This window comes from Mustela lutreola, chromosome 5 (genome assembly GCF_030435805.1).
Source record: "Mustela lutreola isolate mMusLut2 chromosome 5, mMusLut2.pri, whole genome shotgun sequence".
NCBI lineage: Eukaryota > Metazoa > Chordata > Mammalia > Carnivora > Mustelidae > Mustela > Mustela lutreola.
In genome coordinates this window covers 106413018-106436373 of record NC_081294.1, presented here as the reverse complement: position 1 = coordinate 106436373, position 23356 = coordinate 106413018, and the positions used below count along the sequence as shown (strand labels likewise).

At 40.7% G+C, this 23356-nt stretch overlaps 2 protein-coding genes across 9 annotated transcripts in view; both read right to left on the bottom strand.

Annotated features, from left to right (window-relative positions):
* CMYA5 (cardiomyopathy associated 5) overlaps window positions 1–18085 on the bottom strand; it is an 89047-nt gene extending 70962 nt beyond the window's left edge. Inside the window, exon 1 of one of the 2 annotated variants that reach the window (XR_009354037.1) lies at window positions 17714–18085. Coding sequence is in view for 1 of the 2 variants with exons in the window: in XM_059175332.1 (XP_059031315.1) it covers window positions 17714–17862 (149 nt within the window). In the remaining variant the exon portion in view is untranslated. The remainder of the gene's footprint in view (window positions 1–17713) is intronic. The other variant, XM_059175332.1, reaches the window with a different exon arrangement.
* Window positions 18086–20626: 2541 nt separating this feature from the next.
* The window catches only part of TENT2 (terminal nucleotidyltransferase 2), a 69359-nt gene continuing 66629 nt past the window's right edge, over window positions 20627–23356 (bottom strand). For all 7 annotated transcript variants that reach the window (XM_059175325.1, XM_059175324.1, XM_059175330.1 and 4 more), the window contains one exon: window positions 20627–22055. In XM_059175325.1, coding sequence (XP_059031308.1) covers window positions 21981–22055 — 75 coding nt within the window. In that variant the 3' untranslated portion in view covers window positions 20627–21980. The remainder of the gene's footprint in view (window positions 22056–23356) is intronic.

The window sequence follows — 23356 nt, the reverse complement described above, 5'->3', positions numbered from 1 at the left end:
ATCTTAAAAAAAAAAAAAAAAATCCAATGGACTTCTCCTACTCTATACTTTAATGAAAGAGTGAAAGTGGCAAATGCAGACTGCAGACCTGCTAGTATTACAATGGAAATAGTTTTAATCTTGAGGACACCCTGAGAGGAGATCAAACTTTGAGAGCTATTACTGGTCTATCACTTCATATTTAATATTTAACACTGCATTCTATCACCATCTAGAACACTTTACCCCATACCCTACTGTCAATATTTACACTATTTCTAAGTTTTTACTATTATTTAAAAAAATGTTATGACAAACACCCTCATATATACCTCTTTCTGCACATTTATTTTCTTAGAATAAAACCCTGGGAATTTGAGGGTCAAACTTAATTTTTTCAGGATTTTTTAAAATAAGACTTTATTCATTTATTTGACAGAGAGATAAGAGAGAAGTAAGCAGTGCGTAAGCAGTGCAGGGTGGAGGGAGAAGCAGGCTCCCAGGTGAGCAAGCCCGATGTGGGGCTTGATCCCACAACCCTGGGATCATGACCTGAGCCAAAGGCAGACGCTTAAGGACTGAGACTCCCAGGCGCCCATTTTTCAGGATTTTTATGCATGTTGCCAATTTCCCCTCCAGAAAGGTTTATTATCAGTTTGCATTCCTATCAGTAGCCTGTACAAGAGCCTTCCATCCTTACCCACACTTTTATCAACCCTGGGTACCGTTTGAGCCTGTCTTGAAAGTTGTTTTTAGAAAATCACAATGTGACTGAGCTAGTTGTTAGTGAGCTCACTCTCTCAGATGAAACACAGTACTTGAGATCTACTGGAATTCTCACTTCTCTGATAACTCTACCACAATGTTTATTCATTGTTATTTTGCATTATTACAATTATTATTTACCGTGGGTCTTCTACTTGACAACAAGTTTCTTCAACAGAAACCATGTCTTGTTACCTTAGCATCTACCACAGCACTGAGCCCATGGGATACAGACAGATGGAGTAATGGTGGAAATAACATTTTTTACCTCAGAGAGATCTACATTTAAATCCTGGCTTCACCACAACCTAGTTGTGTGAACTTGGGCATATTATTTCCCCTTCCTTTCCTGAGCTTGAAGGTCATCCTCAGTTAACAGGGAGACTAGGATGTACTTTCTATGGCAGCTGTGCTGCAATGACACATGTAAAATGCTTCGTACAATACTTGGCAAATAGCCAATGTTCCATAGGTTTGTTCTTTGCCTTCTCCTTTCCAATGTTAACTTCACCTTGTAAAGCCCAGACTTTGAGGATCTATAGATCCACTTTGATTTACTCAGAACATGGTCATTAAGAGAGAAGGTATCTCTCTAACAATGATTACATCAGGAAAGTGTAACTAAACAAATGTGAGTTTTCTGGTTATTCTTCCCTGTATTGCTCAATCCTTACTCATTCTCTCAGTCAACATCTATGAGTATATGCTGTGTATTCCAAAGACAAATTACACACAGTCTCTAAACAAGAGAAAGAATGAAATCCTTTTTACTGCCAGATGCCACAATCATGTTGAAACCTGAATTCAGAGAAAAGCCATTCACCAAACTGCACTGAGAGAACTTCCTAACTGTACATCCCAGGGGTGGCGGGAACATCATTTTTGACCCTATTGGGGTTCAAAGCTCACAATTACTGTAGTGGGGATTTAGGACAGGGTATTTTAATGTGACCCTGAGATGTATTCAAATACATTTCTAACAAAATTTTGACATTTCCTGGCCACCCAACTGAGGAAATGAGAGAAAGACAGTAGTGAGCTCGGTACAGAGCAGACTGACATTCACTCCCAACTTTAACTCAAAAGTAAAATGAGGGCGCCTGGGTGGCTCAGTGGGTTAAGCCTCTGCCTTCAGCTCAGGTCATGATCTCAGGGTTCTGGGATCGAGTCCCACATCGGGCTCTCTGCTCGGCCGGGAGCCTGCTTCCTCCTCTCTCTCTCTCTGCCTGCCTCTCTACCTATTTGTGATCTCTGTCTGTCAAATAAATAAAAGTTTTTTTTTTTAAATCTTAAAATTAAAAAAAAAAAAGAAAAGTAAAACGAAACACCAAACAAAGAGAGTTAACTTGTGCATCTGGCAGTACACCCCAATAAAGGTGTGGAGAAGAAGCCATCAATGGGGAGCAGCACTGCTGGCCAGCAGCAGGAGCCCATGAACCTGCTCAGGTCAAGAGGTCCTGATGATCCTACTGAGAGGAGGGGAGGGGAACGGACACCCATTCTCACTCTCCTCTCTTCCAGGGGCACATGACACCCTGGTGCACTCATAGTTTCATTTGTTCCCACACACACCCATGTCTTTCAGACTCTGTGGTTCTAAGAGGTCCTGCCACTCTCACCATTACATCCTGGAGAACCTCGAGTCCTAAGGCTTTAACAACTCCGGGAGAGATCCAAAGAAGTCTGGGACTCTGATTCTTGAAATCAAACTGAGATTGATCGTGAACTTTTAGCTACCAGCGCCTGGATGGTATCTGCTAAAGTCCATGTTAGGTCACCATAAAGCTCTCTTCAGGTCCATAATGCTATGTTCCACAGAGTTTAAAATATTTGCAATAGGGAGGCACGGGAATGAGAAGGATGAGTTCTTCCTGATCTAAAACAGGCTTTGAAATATTTGCTGGCAATCAGTTATGGTGATGAAGTGGAATGGCAGTTTGGGTTCAATATTGTAACTGTTGACGTCCAAAAGATTCCTTATTGGAAGAGAAAAGTATTTCGGGAAATGTGGGGCATGACTCCACCTTAAGGAAGTTCTTTTGGCTAGCCCTGAGGAATGGCACATGTATAGCCAAGAACTCCAGGAGAAAAAGTATCTGATAGAAATGTTAAGGAGAGGGGCCCCTAGGTGGCTCAAATGGTGAAGTGTCTGCCTTAGGCTCAGGTCATGATCTCAGGGTCCTGGAATCGAGCTCCACACAGGGCTCCCCGTTCAGTGGGGAGTCCGCTTCTCCCTCTCCCTCTGCCTTCTCCCCTTGCTTGTGCTCTGTCTCTCTCTCTCTCAAATGAATAAATAAAATCTTTAAAAAGAAAGAAATACTAAAGAGAGATTAAAGCACTCTTGGTGTTAAGAACAAATGCCCTCAAGCTAACTCAAGTTGGGGCGAAGGGGCACTTAAGGAAATAGAGATTTCTCATGGAATCCAAGGGCAGATGTCTCCAGGCCTCAGAGGGAAGAGGACGGAAGAAAATCACGAGGCATCTTGTTTCTCTGTCTCTAGACAGAGACTGTCTTTAGCATAGATAGCTTCCTCAGTTTCTCCCGCCCATGGCTCAATAGGGCTGCCCCCAACCTGCACCTTCAGTCCCAGAGTCTACACAACTGCTTGGAGTTCAATTATTTCCCAGGGAGATTAAGAAATAAACCAAAAACAAAAACAGAATCCTAGCTTTCTGGAAAGGTATTTTATTGCTTCTCCCTCTCTCAACCTCTGTATTTCAAAAAACAAAGAGAAAGGGGCAGGAAGAACATTACAACCTCACCTCTGGCAGATGGCATGAACTGCCTTGATGAAGGACGGAGGCCTTCCCCCAGTGACAAATAGAGTCAAATGGCTTTCACTCTCTTACCCCTGCGTAAAAAATAAGGTATGCTCGCAGAATTCTGGAGCAGAGGCATTCCTTATATGTGCTCTATTTTGGGTGGATTGTTTTACAGTTTTAGAAGCTCACTTGAGTAATCCCACATTCACAGTTCTACCCTTCCCGTCTCTATAGGATCTCCTCTCCACCCATCTTCTATATTTCAGACTCCCTGCCTTGACAGATAGCCTTTAGTTAGCTTTAAAGAGCACTTTTTTTTTTTTTTTTTTTTTCTGGGTACTAACCCAGACACGAAGTTATGCTCAGCAATTTTAGCTAATGTTCTTCTTGGACAGGTTGCAGAAGTAAATTTAGAATTTTTTCGACCAAAAAAAAAAATTAGCTAACAATTTTTTTAAAAACAGAAAAACCAGTATTCTATCCAAAATATTATTTTTTAAAAGACTTTATTTATTTACCTATTTATTTATTTGAGAATGAGAGCATAAAAGATCACAGAGGCAAAGGGAGAGGGAGAAGTAGGTTTCCCACTGAGCAGGGAGCCCGATGTGGGGCTTGATCACAGGACCCAAAGATTATGACCTGAGCTGAAAACAGATGCTCAAATGACTAAGCCACTCAGTGTACCCACAAAATACTACTGTAAAGATCAAAATAAAATGGAGTAGATCTCCAAAAAAAATGAGACCTGTCCCCCCAAACCTTTTGTTTCTAAAACTAGCTAAATAGAAAGTTTGTCTCCATTTCCAAGTTAGCAGAAAAGACCATATGATACTACTTGAGTCTCATTTCACCCCCTGACCAGGGTCGAAGTAGCCCCCCTTGTGAGCTGGAGCATAAATCTCCAAAGGAGGATTGACCTAGGCATATAGGACTTAAATAATTAAAAGGCAATTAACTTTCTAATAATGCAAACAGATAGGAGATTTCCATAGAGCCTGGAAACCTCAAAGCAGAGATATCAAGATGTACATGACAGCTCATGTTGAGGCCTAAGTTAAAGATTTGTTTTTATCATAAAATGGAAAATCAAAGCTAGAATAAACAGTGATAGTTAAATTAAGGTGATATTTCATGGGGAAAAGTTAACTCAATGTTCTATGGTTATATTTGTTCATTGCTCTGTGTTGCATCTCCAGTTAAAGTCTTTATGGAAATAATAACCAGCTGGTTTGTTCCATTGTTTTAAAAAGTGTTACACATCCATAGAAAAAGCAAAATCTACCACACTAAGTATTAAAAGTTCTGAGGATCAGGTAGCAAAACCTGAAGAAAGCCTTGTCCAGGGCCTCATGCTGTTCCAGTAGACATCTGACCTCTCCTCCCATTTGGCAAACCCTTCACCTTGCGGGTCCTGGAGGGGGCCATGCCAGATATTCTCCCCGTAATGCTCTTCACATCCATTCCAGACTGCCTTGAGAGCCACTGATGAAGAAACGACATGGAAGAGATCCTCATTCTCTCTGGGGTAGCATAGGCTGCCGTTGTAATTCCGACTTGCTGGTATGGGTGTGGCAACAGTACAGATGGTGATATCTAGTGCCCGGGAGTGATGGCAACCATTACCTTACCCAAGAACTTTTTCTAAAACACAGGTTTATTGAGATAAAATTCACATGCCATACAAATTACCCATTTAAAGTGTACAGTTCAGGGGCACCTGGGTGGCTCAGTTGGTTAAAGCCTCTGCCTTCGGCTCAGGTCATGATCCCAGGGTCCTAGGATCGAGCCTCTTGTCGAGCTCTCTGCTCCGCAGGGAGCCTGCTTCATCCTCTCTCTCTCTGCCTGCCTCTCTGCCTACTTGTGATTTCTCTGTGTCAAATAAGTAAAATCTTTTAAAAAAATTTTTTAAAGTGTACAATTCATTGGTTTTTAGTATATTCACAGAGTTGAGCAACAAATCATCACCATTAATTATAGAACATTCTTATCATCAAAAAAATACATTCCACACTCCTTAAGCATCCTCCTCCAATCCTCTCACCATCTCCTGTGCACCTCTAGGCAACCACTAACCAACTTTTTCCCTCTCTACAGATTTGCTTCTTCTGGACCTTGCGTAAATGTGGAAATGGGCAATATGTAGTCCTTTATGTCTGTCTTCTTTCTCTAAACGTATTGTTTTCAAGGTTCATCCATGATGTAGCATAAATCAGTACTTTATTTCTTTTTATGGCCAAATAATGTCCCATGTATGAATGTATTATATTCTCTTTATCCATTCATTAGTTGATGGACATTTCAGTCATTTCCACTTTTTGGTTATTATGAATATGCTGCTATGAACACTTGTGAACAAGCTTTATGCAGACAGATCTGTTCATTTCTCTTGGGTATGTACCTAGGAATAGATTGCTGGGTCACATGGTAATTCAATGTTTAGCTGTTAAAGGAACTACCAGATTGTTTTCCAAAGCAGTTGTAACCATTTTACATTCCCACCTGTGGTGTATGAGGGTCTGATTTTCCTGTTATCTTCATCAGTACCTATTACTGTCTTTTTGGTTAGAGTTACCTTAGTAGCTGTGAAGTGGTATCCTGTGGTTTTGATTTGCATTTCCATGATGGCTAATGATACTGAACATTTTTTCATGTGCTCATTGGACATCTGTCTATCTTCTTTGGAGAACTGCCTGTTCAGATACTTTGCCCATTTTAAATTTGGGATATTTATCTTTTTATGATTGAGTTCTATAGTTCACCAGACCAGTTTTGAGGCATGGTTTTAATGGTTGTTCCTGGCTATCTAATTCCTCTTTTCCACACTTCTCATGAGTCTCTAAACTACCAGTATTCTGTGAATACAATCATTTTGTGCTTAAATAGGTCACAGTTAGCCTCTATTACAACTTAAAACCTGACAGATGCAGACTAGAACCCAAGGCAGCTCTCCTCACCTAGAGAAAAGAACTCACATAAAACCTTACTGGCAAATGGAAAACTGTTTGGAAGACTGGCTTTCTAAATTTGTGATTCTCAACTCTTAAGCTCTGCAAACTCAGTCCAGGGGAACTTAGGACAAGTGGAAACTCTGGCAGTTTGAGTATCAGGTAAGAACTGGAGCAAAGAGAAATGGAAAGAAAACTCTAAGAAATGGTTGCCATTTCTTGCCATTCTACTCTAAGATTAAGTAGGCCATTGATTGTTGAAAGTTATTCAGATGGTAGGGCCCCAGTTTTCTGCTGCTGGCAGTCCTCTCTCCGCCTTGGTCCACAAAGGCTGTGTGACCTGCATTGCCCGTCAACCTGGGTTGGTATCCAGGGATTTTCTTCCAGCCAAGTATATAAATGGAGTTGGAGTCCTAATTCTATCAGCCGATTTAACTACACATTTTGTTATTGGGCAGTTTCAGTTCATATATCAACACTGCCAACTTTGTGTATGCTTTCTTCCCACTCCTCCTTTTGCATCCTGGATTCTCAGGGAAATAAGATTATTCCTCTGTCCCAGAGTTATAAGTGATCTGAGGCCGAGGGCATCAAGAAAGTTGTTCTGCAGTGTCCTAGGTAATAGTCTTCCCTCATTCCTCTCAGCAGGACCGCAACTGTAGCTCTAAAGGGCCGTTGGTGCCCTCTCACTCCTAAGCACCCACTTTCCTCTTTCTGATGCCCCCTAATCCCAGGAGAGTGTCTTAGGTCCAGTATTGGAGGGGTTTGTTCAAAAGGGAATCCAATCTAAACCAGATGCTGACAGGTTTAAACTTTCAACCCTCTCAAAGGTGTGAGCACTTCTGTCCTTAATTTCTCTCTATGTGGCTGGCCTTTTGCCAAATCCAAAGACCTCTTGTAAGTTCTCATTCTCTGCGCCCTTGTCTTGGCACCAGGAACAAAATGATTTGAGACGGTGATGGTATAAGCAACGTTGATCTGAGAGAAGGAAACCTGAGACCCTGGGATGAAATGTTTCATGGTGAGCTCCAACCACTTATCCATTTGACAACCATTTCTTAAGCACCTACTGTGCACCAGACCCTGTGTCCTAGCTGCTGGAGACGCAGCAGAGAAGCAAAGCAAGGTCCCTGCCCTCATGGAGCTTCCCTCTAGTGGTGGCAATAAACAATGAATAAACAAACAAACAAACAAAACCCACCGTTTCAGATAGTGATGGTGCTATGAAGAGCAATCTGAAATCGTGAATAGTGTAATAGTGAAAGTTAAGAAGAGGGCCTGATGGGCAGAATGGCTGAGGAAAGTCTCTCATCATCGGTACTGACACCTAGAGAGCAGGTCTGGGGAAGAAGCACCAGAGAGAGAGAAAAGAGCAAGTCAAAGACAAGCATGCAGGAATAGGCTGAGCACACTGGAGGTTCTGAAAAAAGCCAGTGGGGGTTGTGAACATCACAGAAGAGTGTGAGAGGAGCTGCGAGAGGTAAGCAGGTCAGGCAGGGCCTTGAGGTCTATGCAACACAGGTCTATGCCACACTCAACACAGAGAGATTAAATGTCTTACACCAAGTCACACAGCAAGTACAGAACCAGGATGATAATCCAGGTCTTTTCAATCCTATTATGTGTTTTTCCATTATAACCTGGTTTATGCCCCAAATGGTGCTGGATGAAGAGGGAATTTCCTGAAGCCCTTCTTGGAGATCCAAAAAACTCTAAGAGGAGACAAAGACCACAGCAGTCTCATTCTTCTCCTCATTGTCTCCTGAAAACAAACACACACTAGAAAAGCAAACTTTGAAGTGTACCATGCTAAATCCAAAAATTCTTTTAAACAAAGGATCTGAATTTTAAAGAGTAAATACCTATTGAACATTTATCATATGATCCCACAGAACAAGTAGAGCAGTTATTTTGGTGTTACTGTTTGACCTTATGAAAATTCAATCACACGAGATTGCCTAATGTCTATTTTTAAACATAAGATCTTCTCTCCCCATTACACCCTAGGAAATTTAATATGCTAAGATGCTGCTCAGAATTTGCTACTAGGTAGATTTTCTGGATCTTTTATGCTTTGCTTTTGAAATTAGAAGCAAACTGAAATTCAAATTTTTTTAAAGTAATTTTACACTCAAGTGAAAAAGTAAGAAATTGGCTAATAAAGACCAGATTGTGTATACTGTGTACACATATATAAAATCCTGAGGTGGGCCCTGAACTCATGACCATTCTAGCACTAACTCTGCCATTAGACTAGGGCTAGAATCCTAGCACATTTTTCCAGCTGCCTGACATTAGATAAATTACTCAGTACTGCTAAGCCTCCATTTTCTCTTCCCATAAAACAGAGATGGAAACAATGCTTACATCATACAGTTACTATGAAAATAACTCAAAATAACAAGTGACAGTGCAAGGAATAGACTCGCTAATTCCTTGAGTAAATACTGGTTTCCCTTCTCTTTTCTGGGTCTCTGCTCGCTCACCAGCAACGTAACTCAGGGAAATGATGCTAAGGCCCCTTCCAGGGAAGTGCCATCAGCAGCCAGGCTTTCCTGCCAGACTTGGACCCAGAACAGTGAAACCTTCTTCTGCAGGCAGAGAGAGAAGGGCTAGCCAGATGGACCCAGAGACTGACACAAAACTCAAAGGGAAATGAGGAGGGAAGCTTAAGGCTCTGAGACTTGATGGGCCAGGGTCCTAGTAGACCCTCACCTCAGTTCTCCAGGCCCAGTTCATTTTACCAGTGTGTTCACTTCGACTAATTGCACATGAGATTATGTTTACTGTCTGCCCTCTCCAGAAACTGAACTCTAAAGGTTAGGGATTCTGTTTGGTTCACTCACTTTGTGTAGTTTCTTAATAAATATTTGCAGAATGTGCCCCTTTTCTTATAGTAGGTACATTTCTGAAATTGAAGGTGTCATGAGCTTGGCTAAGTCACTCCCAGGTATTGCTGTCTCAGCATCCATTTTGTTTGGCTAAGTGACCTGCAAGAGCCTTGAAGAGACAGCAGCCTCCCTCATGCTGGCACATGCCCTGGGTAACTGTCTGAAGAGTCACATGACCCAGGAAGTTCCTGATATGACTTCCCCAACAGTTCTTGTGATCAACAATGTCCCCCCCTCAATGCCTCTCCGCTGCGTGCCCCTCAGATAAGAACCTCATGAAGCTTACTGAAACCACACTCATTTTAGTTTGAATTAACTGATCCAGTCTTAACCCAGGAAGCCCCAAAATCTTCCACTCATGGACCCTAATAAAGGCCTATGTCCCAGGTCTTGACCTCCTCTCTGCCCTCCGCCTTGACCTCCCTGTGTGGCCCCTTGAGCTACGCCATGTACTTCCTCCAGGTCTTGGAGTAATAAACTTCTCTACTGTGATTTCTCTTGTGGCCTTTTGAAGAACAATGGCTCACCATCTGGCCCCCTATGCTCCATTTAACAAATGTTAATTTTAAAAAGTCATAACAGGAAGAAATTAATCTTATTTACAAATCGACAATTTTAAGTGCCCTACTGAAATCAGCCATTTAGATGAAATTTGTGGTAAACATAAATTTGTTTAGCATCATGTGAATTTTTTTTAAAGATTTTATTATTTATTTGACAGACAGAGATCACAAGTAGGCAGAGAGGCAGGCAGAGAGAGGAGGAAGCAGACTCCCTGCTGAGCAGAGATTCCCAATGCGGGGCTCGATCCCAGGACCCTGAGATCATGACCTGAGCCAAAGGCAGAGGCTTTAACCCACTGAGCCACCCCAGTGCCCCTGAATTTTTTTTTAAAGAGAAGCATCACCAAACTAAGAAAACATATTAACGGCTCCATAAGAAGGTCTGGAGCATTCAGTTTGGTAGACAACAGTAGCATCAATTAATCTTCCCACATATCTTGGACTTTATCAGATTAGGATATGGAATTTTGGAACTGAATACACTCCAGTTGCCCTAATAGAGGACTTTTCCCTGGACAAAAAGCAAAGCCTATTCTTATCCTTCCATCTATGATCTGGCTCAAGGATCAGTCTAGGGGAAGTGTTCCAACAAGTCACAGAAGGTGGGAATGATGACCGCAGACATCCTAATTGAACAATCCCTCTGTACTTATCACACTGTCCCCTCCAAGCTACTGTGTTTCCAGAGTCACTGGACATTGTCAGTTCCCCTAAATGAATGACACCAAAATTCTCCCTGGTCTAAGGGGTTCAACCTCCCAACTAAATTTGCTTCTCACAGGAATCGGGATGATTTGACAATTCACTTGCTTATTCATTTGTTGTTATTCTTGCCATTCACTTATTCATTCAACATTCTCAAGCCTCGAAATCCTGAGGGCTTCTAGAAGAGAAGAAAGCTTAGACGGAACTGCAATTAGCAGCACAAGAGCTGGAACAAGGAGCTAAAGGAATACCTAAACATATTGTGTCTGAAATATCTTTCTGCCCAGCTGCTGTATTACCTCCGCAAAACTTTTCTAATCTAATTTTAAGAAGAATGTATGTCTTGGGTGCCTGGGTGGTTCAGTCAGTTAAGTGTCTGCCTTTGGCCGAGGTCATGATCCCTGGGGTCCTGGGACTGCAGCCCACATCGGACTCCCTGCTCAGCAGAGTCGGCTTCTCCCTCTCCTTCTGCCCTTCCCCTGGCTTGTGCTCGGTTGCTCTCAAATGAATAAATAAAACCTTAAAAAAAAAAAAAAAAGAAGAAGAAGAAGAAGAAGAAGAAGAATATATGTCTTTTCTCTATTCCTTTGTTAATATCCTTAGTGTAATGCGTATGACATTATGTTGGAGTCAACTGCTTCCCCGTGCCAGACTGAGCTCCTTGAGAGAAGCAACCTTGCCACCCAATCACCTTCATGCTCCTGGTGCCTAGCACAGGGCCTGGCATATACATCTTCAGGAAAAGGCCTATGGATTCCAGTGAAGCTAATGAACGTCTAGGTATCATCAGGCATGCATTGTCTCATATGGTCCCAGTAGACCCATGTGGCTACTGAGTATTTGAAATGGAGCTGTGAGGGAGGAATCAAGATGCACTGAAAAGTGAAATACACTTCAAATTTCAAAGACGGCATAAATACATATAAAGCAGCCCATTAATAATTTTTAGACTGATTACAGGTTGAAATGATAATACTTCAGATACGAGGTTAAATTAAGTTATTAAAATTAATTTCTCTCTCTTTGTTTTTACGTCTTTTAGTGTGGCTATTAGAAAATTTTAAATTGCACATGTGGCTCACATTATATTTTCATTGGATAATGCTGACCTAAGCCAAAGATTACTCCACATCCAGTCTCTTATGCCTGGTTCTCTACATTTTCTTGGTAGGAAGGGGAATTTGGTTATATTGTCTGAATTGAGTCAAGGTTTTCATTAAGCCTGGGTTCCGACTATCCAGGAAATAGAAGACACATTTCTTCCATATTTGCAAAATTCTATAGTCATAATCCCTATGTTCCACACATTAGTGGGTTTGTTGTTTAAAAAAAAAAAAAAATCCAACTCTTGCTGCATTCCCTACACTGAGTCAAAGTCTAACCAAGGGCATGTAATACCCATGCAGCCAATATTTAAATAGCTCTTCAGTTTCTGGCTCCAAGGGCCTGTTTTATACTCTCTCCTCCCTCAGTCTCTGGCATCCTGAGCAGTCACCCCTCCCACCTCAGCTCTTTCCACTGACCTCAAAAGAGGGCTGGCTCAAATAACACACTTGTCAAAACACCTGGATAAGCACAGCAGTGGGAGACAGCCTATAAATAGACATATGGAAACAGAGTGCTCCCTACTAATAACAAAAACCCCTTACAAGCTCCCTTCACCTTCCAAAAGTTTTGTTTCTTATGATGATTAGGTAAATGTAAATGTCACTAATAATTTGACTCCTATCAGCTCAGACAGACCTATTTCTACAGGCACTGGTAAAACTGCAATTCAAGATGATTTTAAGTTTTGGGTAGTGCTATGGCAAAAATCCTCTGTGCTTAAATAGAGAAATTAAAACTGAACAACAGAAAATGATTGCAAGCAAAAATACTGAAAAATTCCTAAGGGATTGGTCAGAAAGACTAAAAGGGTCAGGCTTCACTGGTCTCCAGTCAGAAAAATGTAAAAATAATGAGTGCCAATTTACATAGCTCCCTCCATTATAGGAGACCACAGTGTTTGGCACACAGTCTGCGTCCAGTAATTACTAATGAATACATGCACATATAGGCCCTTACTGTTGAATGAAATACTGCGATCACCATGTTTTTCTTGTTTGTTTTAAAGCTTGAGTGATATGGTAAACTGAATACAGCTTCCTATTCTACTCAGAATGAAATGTGAAGTCCTTACCAGGGTCTAGAAAGCCCTACCTGATCTGCAACCCAACTCCCTCTTGGGTTCCCCTCCCACCACTCTCCCCCTTATTTACTCTGCTCCAGCAACCTGACCTCCTCGTGTCCTCAAACAAGCCCCACGTGTTCCTGCCTCAGTGCCCTTGGAACCGCTCTTCCCTTTTCTTAGAACACTCGTTCCTTCCTTTTCTGCTCATGTGTGACCTTCTCAGAGAGGCCTTCTTCACCAATGTATCCAAAACAGCATAACCCTTATCCTGCTGTATGTGTCCTCCTATTATTTATTGCCTCTTGGCATAGGAGATATTTATTTGTTTGTTTGTTTCCCTGAACTGGAAAGTCACTCGCAGGTAGGAAGAAACTTTGTTCATTTTGTTCACTGCCATATCCTTTGTGCCTGCAAAGTGTCGGGCACTTTATTCAATAAATATTTGTTGAATGAATAAACTAATGAACATCAGATTGGAGCTGAGGCCTCTGGATCTAGTCCTAGTTCTACCACTAAAAACCTGTGTGACTTTGAACAAATGTCCCCTGACATTCAGTTTCAGAAAATGCAAAAGGACTGGCTAGGAAAGGATGCTTCTAAAGCTTCTCCCAGCTCAAAAATCCTGTGGGTTCTATAGAGTTGCTCTCTACATCTAGCTTTTGTATAAAGATTTAGCAACGCAAAAATCCTTCTCTAATATTCACAAACTATTAGCTTTCTAGGCACCTCATTATGATTGGATAGCCTGCTCCAAAGACCCCTGAGGAAGCCTTCTCCAATCCTTCCAGGGACAATGGATCCCAAGACTTGATCCCTACTTTCAGGTACTTCCCACAGAACTTTTTCCCTTAAATCTCCTATAACAGTTAATGATATAATTGTGTTTTTCTGTTTCTCCAATGAGAATGTGAACTGTAACAGTAATGGATTCTTAGTAATTTTTGTTTCCTTAGTAACCTTGCATGGCCCATGGCAATTAGTAGGCATTCTGTGAATGTTCAGTAAATGAATGAAAATAGAAAAGCCAAAGTGAAACAGGATCATGACTCATGTTAAAATGTGAGACTTTTACTCTCCCCTCACTGATGAAGGTGGGCAGAAGATAAAGCTTGGCTGCCAGTAATGGTTCATCTGAAGAGAGGTAAGAAACTAAAACTCATCGGGAACTTACTAAAAGCAAGTACTCTTACACATATTCACACAGTTCATTTAATCCTATGACAACCTTATAAATTAGGAATTATTACTACCGTTTTACAGATGAGAAAATTGAGGCTCTGAGAAAAAAGGGAATTTGCCCATGATAGAATGGCTGATAGGTTCACTCGGGCTTCTTCATGCGATATATCATACTCGTATCACTAAATAATACATCAGGAGGGTAGTTCCCTGATTCAATGCAAGCAATGGCATGTGTAAGGGTGTTATAATTAAAGAGAATTTTTTTCCTTGATTTAGAAAGGTCACTACAGATAATTTCATCTACCATTCCTGAAAGTGTAAAGAAAGGTTTACAAGAAGATTACATTGTGCCTTCTGAATTTTTAAGTTCATTTTTCTGGTAATAAAATGCACTACCTGTTCATTATAGAAAAGTCAAAAAATACAGATTTTTAAAAAAATTTTAGTCAACCATTATCCCATCACTCAGAGACAGCTACTATTAACCTTTTTTAAACTTAAGGTTAATAAAACTTACCATAACCTTTATTATGTTCTTTATTATGTTAACCTTTATTAACCTTTTATGAAACTTTACTAACATTTTAGGCCTTTTTCTAATTCGTATTTTATAGTGAGATCATTCTAAATTATAAAATGAAGACTTCTTTCATATTCAATATACATACTTCCCACGTTGTTAGAAATCTTCATAAACAGCATTTTAATAATGGCTTAGTAATATCACATAAAGTTGACACAGTAATCAATCATTCTGTTACTATTAGGCTATTTCTATTTATTTACTATTAACTGCCTCTTAGTTAAAAAAAAAAAAAAAGACAGTTTGTAATTTAACTTCTGAGAATGGTTCCAACCTCAAGAAAATGCAACCAACTTTTCCATCCAAGATGGGGGAAATCTCCCACTATTATTCAAAGAGATGAGGTCTACCAATTTTTCAAGGTAGAAGCTAGTTGAGACTATTCTAGGTTCACCTACAGTAAGGGTCTCTCTCCTGCAAAGGAAGGGAGGTAATGAAAGTCCAGCAGTGGCCTGGAGGAAGCAAACCCAAGTTCACCTCCAGGTTCTTTTTTTTTTTTTTTTTTTTTTTTTTTTAATTTATTTGACACAGAGAGAGTGAGCACAAGCAGGGGGAGCAGCAGGCAGAGGGAGACAGAGAAGCAGGCTTCCCACTAAGGAAGGAGCTAGATGCGGGGCTCGATCCCAGAACTCTGGGATCATGACCTGAGCCAAAGGCAGACGCTTAACCAACTAAGCCACCCAGGCACCCCTAACCTTCAGGTTCTTACACCATCAGTATATGTCTCATACCATCAGTAAATTATATAAAGCCTCAGTTTCCTCATCTATAAAAGGACAGTCATCGAATAATGTTGCTGGGAGGGTTTAAATGAGAAAACATCCGTGAACATTTAGCACTAAGACTGGCACAGAATGAGTGGACTCTCTTAAAACTGTACAACTTTGGTGGAATAGCCAAGAGGAAGGGGTTAAGAATGATGGAACAGCATTCTTACCTCCCATCCTTTAGAGAATATTCTAAGTTCACACCTCTAGCCTCAGGGGGGAAAAAAAAGAACTTTAGGCCATATTTGTAAACTTACACACAACAAAATAGTTTGATTTCTGACAACATTTCAAGGTAGGAAAAATTCCCTGAGACATCCTGCCCACTGACATCTCTTTATCTCTAGCTATGGTTCCCATCTCCTTTCCTCTGGCCCTCACCATGGTTCAATCCCTATACATCTTTCTTTCTCTTTGCTACTGTCTCCCTGATCTGAGTCCTTCCAAAACCAACTTTTCAATCAGCTGTCAGTAACCCTTCCATAACTTCAGTCTGTATTCCTAAATCTTGCTCCCAAATTTACTGATTTCTTGTTACCCATGTCGTCAAATCCAAAAAATTTAAAAAATTAACAATACCTCCACTCCCAACCCTATTCTCTCTGGTTGCCCTCACTCAACTAATTCTGACTCTTGCCCTGATATCCACCTTACCATCTGTAGTCAGAGCAAGCTGAAATTTACTGCAGATAAATCCTATTTTTCACCTGAAGATCCTGACCTTTGTCAAAGGGCAATGCAACCTCAGCCTGGTGCTTTGAATCACTGTCAGCTGCTCCCATTTTAGAGTAAATGAGTTTTCAAATTCTCTAGGTGGTAAATTTTGGTTGGGCAAGGATACAAGGATACTGAACACCATTAAGTGGGAAAGGTTATAAAGGCTGGGACTGACAGATTTCCCTTCTCTGTATTGTCCAGGAATCACAGGTCATGACTTCCTGTTCCATTTCCCACAGGTATCTTCTCTTCCCCTTTTCCTTTCCGCATCTCCTGACTACTCCCTAAAGCCCGGTCATGCCCACGGCCGAAGCGCTCATAGATCTACATACTCTCCTCTGAGCTTCCGCGGTATACACGATCTTCCTCCCTCCGCCGCTCTCATTTATGTAGCAGAGAGACTCATGCTCCCCATTTGCTCTCTTAACTTCTTCCATAAAATCCTTTAGGGCAGGTATGTGCCTGCTTCCCACTTGGCAGTTATGAGGTAAATATGGGACCAACAAGGGCGCCTGGGTGGCTCAGTGGGTTGAGCCTCTGCCTTTGGCTCAGGTCATGATCTCAGGATCCTGGAATCGAGTCCCGCATCAGGTTCTCTGCTCAGCGGGGAGCCTGCTTCCCTCTCTCTCTGTCTGCCTCTCTGCCTACTTGTGATCTCTGCCTGTCAAATAAATAAATAAAATTAAATATATATATATAAAGATACGGGACCAACATTCCAGAGTTCTAAACTGACTGACCTTCCTCTTGATCAGTGGTAGGTACTCTTTGGGCTATTTCAACTTCAGCTCTGCGGGCTTTGGTTGCACAGAACTTTTGAGTAAGAGGGGCATTCTGAAATGTTGCACATTCTTCTGTCACCTACAAAGCCATTCTACTGATATTAATAGATGTACCCCAAAGAGAACGTGGGAAAGTAGAAACAAATCCAAATAGGAGATGAGTCCTACTATTCTCATTTTAGGGCCTATATGAAGGCTGGGAGATGGAAGAGGTAGGAGACTCGTATTTTTATACAGTATTGCCTAATTGTAATCCCATTCATTGAAACATTGATATTTGGAGCAAAAAAAAAGCAGGATTTTAAGAAGAGGGGTTATTGAAACTCGTGTTTTTCTCCAAGTAATTTACGAGCCTCTGTACCAAATTAAAGGCCTCTTACAAGCGACCCAGTCCAGGTTGCCAGAGACCTCCAGTCAGTCATCTGAAGGCTCTAGAGCAGCCTTCTCCCTCTCCACCCCCACCTCATATCCCCTTCTCTTCCCGCTCAGACTTTTAAGATTGTTCCTAGACCTTGGGCCCAGTGTAAGCGGTTCAGCACATTTTTGCAGTTAGGCAGGACCCTAAGTAAATCCCCAGTGATAAACAAGAGCACCAAGTCACAAGTTGCTGGGCGGAGGGGGGAGGGGGGAAGAGGAGGAAGGGGGCGGTAATGAACTTTGCTGCTGCAGGCGGGCCTGTCACTCCAGCTGACAGCAAGCACCTTCACCTTCAAGTTTCTTACCAAGGCAACACCGCTTGAGAGAAAGTGCTTAGCCGGGAGGAAATGCTCGCTAGCGCTGAAAAAAGAAAAAGGCGTGCGGCGTCTCCCTGCGAAGCACTTGCCCTAGAGGCCGCTTTTCCTGGCCGGCGGCAGGTCGAGCGCTCGGGCCGTGGCCTGAGGAGAGTGGCGCACGCTACCTGGCGTCCGGCTCCTCCTCCGACTCCGCGGCCGTCTCGTCCTCTTCGCTCTCCGACTCCTCGTCGCTCTCCAGCCTTCGGGGGGCCTCCTCGTCCCCGTCGGAGCCGAGGGGGCTCTCCGCGGCGTAGGTGCTGTCGGTGCTCGCCATCGTGCCTCTGCCGGGCCGGAGCCGGAGCCGGAGCTGGAGCTGGAGCCGGAGCCGCCCGCGCGCGCCTGGTGTTCTCCCTCTGACTGCGTCTCTAGCCCCGGCCCGGCCCTGCCCTGCCCCAGCGGGCGGCTCGGGTTCCCGTCCCCGGGGGCGGGCTAGCCCCGAGACTTTAAATAGAAGGCGTCAAAGTTTCGCCACCGAGCTTATGGGGCCCGGGCTCAGCGAGTTCTCCTCTTCCCCCGCGTCTGCCAACTTCCCCCACGCGGCCCTCCCCGCCCTAGTTGAGGCTAATCCCCGGCGGCCCTTGGGGCAACTCTTGTTCACCAAGAAGCGGCGGCAGGCTCCAGCGGCACCAGGGAGCTGAAAGGAGGAAAGGCACCCAGACCCCGCCTCTCTTCCCTCCAATGTGGCTTTGCTAGGTTGTGTATTTGGTGCCCAGCTACTTGATGGCCCCTTCATCCCAAACAAGTAACTACTCCTTACTGAGCAGAGCGCTTGTTAGTGCAGGCACTCTGCTAACGGTCTCCCTTTCATGACCCCCTCACAATTCTGCTGTGGTACGTTTAACTGCAACCCTGGTTTTCGAGATCAGAAAACTGAGGCTCAGAAGAGCTTGACAAGCCAACTGGCTCAAGGTCTCTTGCCTAGTGTAAGTGGTCCAACGGGAAACAAATCAAGGTCTGCCATTTTCAAAGCGCAGTTTTCAACCTTTGTTCCTTATTTTGGTCTCCTTTTGTGTCTGCAAATCAATTAATTGTATATTCTCTTCTTTAGTGGACTGTAGACTATGCAGCCACGGCATTTTTTTTTTTTTAATCTCCCCCAAAAACCTTCAAGAGAAATAATTTTCCTCACTTTGGCCAAAGTCTAAGTTCTGTCTGAAACTTGACTCAAAGGCCCCAGACCTTGGGTTGGATCAGAGCCTGCCCAGTGCTTAAAAGCCCTCAATGGCTTCCCTATGCTCAAGGACTAAAGCCCAAGCTCCTCAGAAAGATGAACACTGGGTAACAACAGCCCACATTAGTCTGGTTTCTTCTTTAGAAGTCAGGATTCCCAACATTTATCAAGTCACACCATTGTGCCTTTATTTACACAGTTCCTTCTGCCTGAAAGGTTTTTCCAACCTTAATTTACCTGGTGACTCTCCATTGATCCAAAGATCACACCTTTCTCTGAAAAAGCCCAGGTTAGGTTCAATACCCCTTTTGGGTTCCATTATCCTATATTCAAATCATGTTTGTGTTTTTTTGCCTCAGTACACTATATAAATTTGTTACTCATCTTTTTCCACACCATCCCCATCTCTTACAAGCCCAGAAGCAAGCAACGTGCTTGGCAGAGAGTAGACAATGTTGCCTCAAGAAAACAGGACCAGACCTGCTCAGTACATAGAACAGGTAGAGATATATTTATATGAGAATGATTTCATGGCTAGAATAGCTAACATTTATTTTTAATTATAGTAAATCCTATTCACAATTACTAAATATGATGAACATAAGTTCACCAGTTACACTAGCTTGCATGTGTACGTTAAGTCTGTGAGCAAAGAACTGCAGATAGTTCAGATACAGTACAAAAGTATTGGCTGGTGTGTATGAGAAGGGAAGACAGAGGAGTCCAGTCTTCCAGTTCATTAAACCAGGCTCAACAAGTTATCTTAACATGAGCTAGGCTTATCCCACTAGTAATCCCAAATGACTGCTCACCTAGGACAAAAAGAATTCAATCGTTGTGGGAACCTGTTAAACACTAATCAAAACTACAGGAAGCTGCTGTATATTCCTTCCATTTAACTCAAAATTTCTTGGAAACACTAATTTAAGTTGAGATTTATTTGCAAAGATCCTAGTTCAAGCCAATCCAAAATTTAGAACTGTAGTACAGATTACATATTTTTAACTTTTTAAACACTACCTTCTTAACAATGCATGCAAATATATAGAAATGGCCACATCAGTACAAACAGTAAATGTATTATTCACCGCACAAATAAGTAATTCAAACTGAAAATAATTTAAGCGTCTAAAAAATTTCCTCATATATTAATAGCCCACTTATCTGACATATTTGTCTACCACAAGGTACATAATCTTAGGCTCCAGTCTATTGATTTAGAAATGGGTATAAATTTATTAACATTAACTTCTTTATGTGTTATAGCAAGACAGCTAAAAAATAGCAGCAGTAAGATGATGGGGGGAAGCATGCCACTAAGCACTGAAAAAACAGTGACAATAAGAGTCCATACCACTGTAAATGAATGTTAGGGCTTTCTTAGGAAAAGTCCCAATACTGTAGAGGCAGAATACCCTACATGCTTACATATCCCTGAGAGCTACACAGTATTACCAGAGTATGAGGAGTGTTTTTTATTGCTTTTAATGATGATATCGAGTCATCACTAGAATATTAATTATACTCAATAATTCTGATAAAGTTGCACAGTGTATATTTTAGGAAAATTTCCCCCCAAAAGGAACTGATGTGTAATGTAAAGCTCAACTGCTTCAAAAATGTTAAACATGAGTAATCTAAAAAATTCACCTATGTGGAAAGCTTCATTCCTAATAATGCCAGAGAAATAGGGTACTGATGCAGCTAGCTGGCTTAACCAAGAATGAACTCAAATCCAAGATTATCTGTATAATCTATATCAACAAGCATAAAAGTCAGATTCACTTAGTTCTAGATGGTAACTACAACCTCAATCTCATCACAAAAGTAAAGACTAGCACAGAAAAAAAAAAAACCATGAAAACAATTTCTATATATAAACTTTATTCCATATGACATCGTACAAAAATTTAAACTTAAAGAAGAAAATGAAAATATGCACCTTTACAAGTCAAAGAAAAGCAAAAGTCTTAGCATTTGAATTGGTCTGCAAAAAACCTAAATACATTAGAGGTACAAATTGTACTACAGCAGGTGTAAAAGAAGTTGTACATAGTCTTTCTGAAAAAGTTAAAATTGTTTTCAAGATTATTTTTCATATTTAAATGTACAGGCACTGACCAATTTACAAATATTTACATCAACCAAAAAAACCTTAATAAACACTGTAGCTTTTCTTTTACCAGCCACCACTACTTCTTCATATGGGAAAAAAATACTAAAAAAGTCATCTTTACAAACATTAAGCTTTTATTTATAATAATTTTATGTCTTACCTAAAACATTTCATAGTGGCTTACTGCCTAAAAATTCCAGTTTAGATTACAATCCTATAATTGTATACAGAAAAAGTCTGATACTGTCAATAGGATATAATCTCAACTTTGATCTTTCAGTTTCTGTTGCTTCATGTCACAGGGAAAATAAAAGGCAAGAAAACATGAAATAAAGTAAAAGTGCACAATGCACTAAACTATCATAAAGCACAGGGGACTTATAATCTTTTCAAGATGTCTACAATGAACTAATTCTTTAAAACAATTTACTAACTGCTGAACAATACAGAGTTAGTGCTCTTATTACTTTACTTTAAAGTAAAGAGTACATCAAAAATACGTGAGGTACTAATGAAATGCTAATACAGACACACCCGAAGCCTCAGTCTATCCTGGTGAGTCAAGTGAAGACTTAAGGCAATTGTCCAGTATTTCACCCCTCTGCAATGATTTCAGTGAAATAAGAGATTTCATTTTGCTTCAAGTAACTGAATAACTGGCTTGAATCTTCACTTTACTAGAACAGACAGGCAACAAACTATCTATTGTATGTTATAGGTTAAATATGTATTAATCAGTCCCTTTCCAAAATTCCACACATCTCTTCAGTATTAGCATGTGGTATGTTAATTGAAGTTTTATCAAAAGACTTTTATTTGTTCAGATAATTCCCCAAAAAAATATTTTATCTGATCTCCTGAAAAGTCATGCCATAATATTACTAATCAATGTAAACATTTTCAAAAATACATCTTTAAATCAAAGGGTTTTATTAGGAAATGTCATAATAAAATATGCAATCTTTATATAAGTATGTCCTCTTAAAAATAAAACATGAAAACAAGAACAATTAAAAAGAAACCATGATGGAGGTAAACAAAATGCATTATGATGTTACCATTGTTCTTTATTTCTCAGAAGATTTTATTAAGAAATAGAGGCCAGTTATCTTTTCAGGACTGGAGCTCTTAAAGGTAGTATACTGTTCAAATCTCTCTTGTTTTTCAATCTGTGCCAAGACTGAGAGAAAGAAAAATCATTCTTAAAACATAAAATATAAGTGGAACAAAAGACTGAAAAGAGAATGTTAACAGTGGTTAACCAAGAGGGCCTAATACGGAAGGACAGCTTATAATATGATACACTTGCATTTTTAATTATCACCAAAATAAAGTCCACTTGTATGTCTAATGAGAAAGTATTCCTCTGAAATGACCTTCATAGTTCGCTGATCTTTTTCCTCATTCTTAAAACATAAAATATAAGTGGAACAAAAGACTGAAAAGAGAATGTTAACAGTGGTTCTGTGGTAAAATTGGGGTAATTTGGGGGTAAAATTGGGGTAATTTTTTTCTTCGTGTTTTTATCTTCCAAGTTTATTTCTGTCATCAGAAAAGAAAATGTCATTTTAAAACGCTATACCTGTGTGATTCCAATTCATTGAAGAAGAAATGGACAGAGAGGTGGTACAAAAAGATATAACTGACAATTTTAACATTTATTCACAGATTTAAACTATTTCATCTATAACAACAAGGTAATCTAGACAAAACCTCTGGGTCTGAGAAGGTGTGAGAAAATTAATTATTTGGTTGACTAGTTTGCACCTAGTAAGCTTTTCTAATCAAAAATAGTATTATGGAAAGAGTAAATCTCTAATAAACCACTTTATACTTTTGAAAAAGAAGAGTAAATGTAACTTGGAAAAGAAAAATAGAAAAAACTGAAATTCTTATTCACAGGCTAAAACTCTGGCTCACTACTTGCTGACTGCGTATCTTCATAGTTTATTCACACTTCAGTTGTTCAACTGACTGAAAGTATTGGTTTTATAGCTAAGCAACCCTAAATGAAAGCTCACCCATCATAATGAAAGCTTACACATCAACAATACAGCAGTGCTATTTTTGAGTTCTCAATTTGTTATGATAGACAAAAATATTCCCTCTTGGATATTTGTTTTGCCCTGCAGAATTCCATTAATTTTAAATTTTCTAATCTGGCTGACAAACCAAGAGGGCCTAATACGGAAGGACAGCTTATAATATGATACACTTGCATTTTTAATTATCACCAAAATAAAGTCCACTTGTATGTCTAATGAGAAAGTATTCCTCTGAAATGACCTTCATAGTTCGCTGATCTTTTTCCTCATGAAGCATTCTTTCCTATATGTCTCATAGTGTATATTTCCATCGATGTGTTTCTACACTGTACTGTGGAACTCCTTGAAGACAGAAACCACACCTAACAAAACTGCTGAGGAATCAATTCACACTATGGACTAAAGAGCTAAGCAATAAACAACAGTTTATATACAT